This window comes from Sinocyclocheilus grahami, unplaced genomic scaffold (genome assembly GCF_001515645.1).
Source record: "Sinocyclocheilus grahami isolate Dianchi unplaced genomic scaffold, SAMN03320097.WGS_v1.1 scaffold775.1, whole genome shotgun sequence".
Classification (NCBI taxonomy): domain Eukaryota; kingdom Metazoa; phylum Chordata; class Actinopteri; order Cypriniformes; family Cyprinidae; genus Sinocyclocheilus; species Sinocyclocheilus grahami.
Window position 1 is genome coordinate 91,970 of NW_015505954.1, and position 5,126 is coordinate 97,095.

General features: G+C 38.3%; 1 protein-coding gene across 2 annotated transcripts in view; it reads right to left on the reverse strand.

Moving 5' to 3' along the window:
- The window catches only part of LOC107561492 (FXYD domain-containing ion transport regulator 6-like), a 79,195-nt gene that overhangs the window by 21,888 nt on the left and 52,181 nt on the right, over positions 1 to 5,126 (reverse strand). For both annotated transcript variants that reach the window (XM_016245946.1, XM_016245944.1), the window contains one exon: positions 630 to 683. In XM_016245946.1, coding sequence (XP_016101432.1) covers positions 630 to 678 — 49 coding nt within the window. In that variant the 5' untranslated portion in view covers positions 679 to 683. The remainder of the gene's footprint in view (positions 1 to 629; positions 684 to 5,126) is intronic.

Genomic DNA, 5,126 nt, shown 5'->3' on the forward strand with positions numbered 1-5,126 from the left:
GAAGGAAGGAAAGAAGGAAGAAACAAACAATGAAAGGAAGGAATGGAAAATGAAGGGAGGAAAGAATAGAAGGAAGGAACCTTGTGGTTGCAGTGTGAAAGAAAACCAGATGAAAACTAGTCTGACAGTCAGCAGTGCTTTTAGCAGTGGGCGACAGGTTTGTTGACAAAGTTGAAGAATAAATTTTTTACCAGTGTAGAGAGCTCTGTGTGTGAATATGAATCTAGTGCACATGTGCTGGCGGTTTCACGTGGCCTAATTGTGGGTAGGGTGGTGTCTCTCAGGGGACTGAGATGGATGAGAGTGTATTTAAATGGATGCTCTCATTTCACAAATTAAGTTTGTTTGGCAAAAGCAGGACAGCAATTCACCGACATGTAGAAGCACAATTACAACACTCAGAGCTTTAGATGAGTCTTTTGAAGAACTATAGAGAGTGCAAACACATACACTGACACACACATATACATGTGATCCCAGATTAGGAGAGGTCACTTGTCAAATTCTCAGTTAAGAACTCTAGGATGGTGCTAATGTGTAATGCCATGGCTTTCTCCCCATCCTTTTCCAATTCTTTCCAATCCCAGCAGACACAAGGATCCTGGAGTGAAATGGAGGGGGGCACTTACCCGCCACATAGACTAGGAAGGAAAAAAGGAAGACCAGAACAGTTTCCATGGTAACTGCAATGGGGGGAGAGAGAGAGAGAGAGAAAGAGAGAAAGAAATAGTAAATAGAGTGAAAATCGGTGTTAGTGGGTTACATGCTTACCACATTCAGAAAGACTAGAGAGTTCTCACAAGCTTACAACATACATAATCACAATTACGCTCTGTCCTTGACTGGCATATTGTCATTGTACCTATGCAATAGCGCAATAGTCAGACAGCCTGACAACATCAGGATGAATTTAAACTCCCTGTAGACTCATAAATCACAGAAAAACATCTTGTGGTTTTTGAAATCGGTTCCTTGCATAAACATTTTTTGCCATTCTTTCTATGATACAATATTGTAACGATAAAGGTGTCATGCAACAGACAGGATTTGGGTGGTATGCCCAAAATCTTTTATCACATTGAGTAATTCGGTATATATTTTACAATATAAAAACAGACACTATCTTTCAAAAGTTTGGGATCGGTATGATTATTAAATGTTTTTTTTTTTTTTGTGCGGCACTTATGCTCACCAAGTTTGCATTTATCAAAAATACAATAAAACAATCATATTGTGTACTATTACAAAGTTAAAATAACTGTTTTCTGGTTTAGTACAGAGGTCGGCCGATATATTTGTCATTTTTTAATATATCGGCATCGGCCGATGTCCGTGTTTAGTAGCGCTGATTTAAAGTCAGGCACGTCCGCGGGCAGCCCCGTGTTATTGGTGCGGTGGAATGTGCTGCTGCCACATGTGAAGGACCCCAAGCCAAAACTTTTGGAAGATTCAACAACAGTCCTGGAAGATAAAGGTAAGGCTTAAATTCTGATATTTCAAAGTCCTATGGTCATATATTTACTATATATTACTAGTAAAATATGGAGTGTTGCTTCACTTAGTGAAAGAAAAAAGGAATAGCATAGAACCATAGGGAACTGGCATAATGCTACAGCTGGTTAAAGGTTCGCTTACTTGCAGTTAACTTTAAGGACTGTAGTCGAAAACTATCGGAGAATTTCACTCTGTGCGTGGGGTGGAGAAGGTGGCAGCTCTCACAAACACTGCAGCGTGATTGAGGGCTACGTTACTCCACCCCGCTCACAGACAGCACCGTGCTCGGAGACACAGAGCTGTCCTGGAGCAGCCCAGAACGGTGAATGACATTTGTTCGGAAGCATGGTTTGATGCAGACAATAGCCGGGTTTCCATCCAACTTATTAGCATATTGCATTAATGAAAAAAAAGCAGAAGAATATGCGCTTCTGCGTGTGTTTCCATCAACTGTGTAATGCGAATAAAAATGGACATCAGCCTAATAAAAGTGACGTGTTCCGACCAATATATACGTCGCACAGTTATTATCCTCATTAAACCTGTCTAACGTTAACCGTCAAGCTCACCACCTCCAGGCTTACAAAGATGCACAGAAAGAAAAATAAGACGCAGCTGCCTCTACAGCCAATGTATCTCAGCCAACTCTAACAGAAATGTTTGATGCCCAACGTAAATGGCAGAATTCAGATCCCAGGTCAAAAAAACTTGACACTTCAGTTACGGAAATGATTGCCACAGACAATCATCCATTTACATTTGTCTCAGGTATTGGTTTTCGGAGGCTGGTGGCTGCAATGGAGCCCAGATACAACCTGCTAAGTCAAGTGCACGAAAACCTTTACGTTTTTATTCACAGTTGGTTACTTGATGACTTTGTTTTATATAAAAATGCAGAAAGTTGCAAAAAGCAGAACGTTAGAATGCACTTTAGATGTTCTGTGTAATTTATACCAAACATAAATGTTGCTGGTTGCTAGTGTGTTTGCAGCACTACCATTATTTATTTTTTATATATTTTATATTTTTCAGTCTAATTGATTTTTATTTATAAAGTTGTATTTATTTTATTTAAATGCATATTTAAGTTTACATTTATGTTCCAATAAACTTGAAAAAGTCTGCTTGATAAATGCTCTAAAACTTTTATGTAAATGATTGACAGTTTTTTTTTTTTATATTACCTGTTTTATATATTTAATACTTGGTAAGTTTATTGATTTGTTTGGTTAACTTTGGATAAATATTTTATTTTAATACCGTGCAGTGCACAAAATTAAGATTTGAGAGATGGTTCAAGTCAGTGTTCAATAAATGATGATGTTAAGTTTAGAAATGTTGTGCATCCACTAATTATTAGTGTGACATTTTAGCATGCAAATGAAGGGGAAAACTTCAAGATATCGGCCCTAAAAATCGGCAGCACATATCGGCTAACCCTGACCTCTAAACATCGGCATCGGTTATAGAAAAACCCATATCGGTCGATCTCTAGTTTAGTATTTTTGAATTTATAATTTATTTTATAATTTATAATTTAATATATTTTAACTTGTAATTTATTTCTGTCATGCAAACCTGAATATTCATTGTGCTGCTTTTTTTCAGGATTATTTAATAATAACAATTTTAATTAATAATAACTATTTGATTTATTTATTTATTGCGCAAACCTTGTAGTTATGGTTGGTTGAGTAAGTTGAGTGTGAGAACAAAAAGTCAGTGTCAAAATTAACAAAAGAGGATGACATAAGGGTAATGCTAGTAAAGCAGTCTTTATTGATAAGCAGTTTGAGACAGCTGATATTCAAGCAGGTTCTTAAAAGAATGATGAGGGACCTAACCCTTGTGTGGTGTTCATATTTTTGTTACTCAGCCAGTGTTCGTGGGTCTGGTGGACCCGCTGCAGTTTTGGGTTTTTAATTCAACACAATCAAAAATGATATGTTAAAATACTCAAGATGTTTACTTCATCCCAATTACAAGCAATATAAACAGCATATATTTTCAAAATTTGCCCTTTAGATTTATTAGATCACATTTATGAATTAAAGTGCTACAACCTTGTGCGGGAATGGCAGGGGCAGAAACACAAAACTCACACTTGCACTGACACTTACAGACTCTCTCTCTCTCTCACACACACACACACACACACACACACACACTGTAGGTGTGAAACTTTTAGGAATCTTATCCAAGTTGTAGGCTAGTCAATATGGGTCAGTCAGTCGTATATGACATATAGGATCCGCGAATGAAACGGTGACCACAAACACCATTAACTTAAAGGCACAATGTGTAATTTTCGCCGCTAGAGGGCGCGTATTCAAAACAAAGGCGTAGTTTGATGACGCTGTGACTGAGTGTGGAATCATGGGAGTTGTCGTCTTCATCCCCACAGCCGATGCAATCCGATGGGACTCGGGCAGAAATCATGTTCATGGATGCACTAATGATTTATTAACGTAGTAGAATGAAGCAGGGTGAGGCTGAAAGCCATCGAAGCGAAACGAGGCCGCTGAACGAGCGTGACACACGGCTCAAAAGCAGTGGAGCTTTTATTATGCCACAGTCGACCGCTTCCGCTCCTTCCGGTCATGCGTATGTGGGGTAAAGCAGTGCTGTTTTATCATACTAGATACATTTGAAAGTTCTGTTATAACGCTACTCTGTGCGGTCGTCACCGGTCTATTAAAACACACAACATATTAAAGTGTCTTTGGGGTTTCCATGTTTTCTACAAAACAAAACCAGAAATCGAGTGGTTATGCCGTCATTAGCAGGCGACACAATGACACTATAGACACGGTCCATTTCACTAGTTAAAATTGCTTATTTCTCTGGATTTAAACATTCTTTGAAACATTTGGCATAATGTAAGTACACAAGTTAGCAAAATATATAACACTGTTCTAGTGGTTTTTGGATATTTTAATAAAAAAATCTTACATATTGTGCCTTTAAGTGAATTATATGGCAATAATCAGTAATGCGTTCACACAAATAACTTTATTTTTGAATGTTTCAATGTGTTGACACAAATGACTTATTAGATTTTTTTCATTGATAAAACATGGCACCGAGTTGTTAGAAAAGAAATGCATAGAGACGTAGGCTACTGCTTGATGACATCAGGAACCGATGAATCGGCTTTTTGAACCGGTTCAATGAGCCGATCTGTCCGAAAAGAACCGGTTCGCGGAAATGAATCGGACTTTGCATCACTAGTACACATGAAGTGTGTGGAGACATGCTGATATCGTGTTTGGTCTCGTTCTGTATCGCGTATCTTGTCAGTGTCTGCGCTTGCTTGGCCATTTGTTGTGGAGAAAATAAGGAAAGTGTGTCCAGCTGAATAAATTTAGTGTTTTGTTAGATGGTATAAAAAAAGCTTAGTTTACCGCGGCAGCAGTCGCATGAAGGCCTCCTCGTGTGAAGACCGAAGAGTGTAAAGACCATCGACTCTACCGTGCGAATCCACCTGACAGTGACACCGGCAAAGGATAAGTATCGCTTTTTATTTCTCCTCTTTCCTATTACTTGTTTTGCTTCTGTTTCAGGTTTTATAACCATTTCGTACTATGTGTAAGTAAGTTGTTGTTTTTTAGCATATGTGTTTGGCAGTGTTA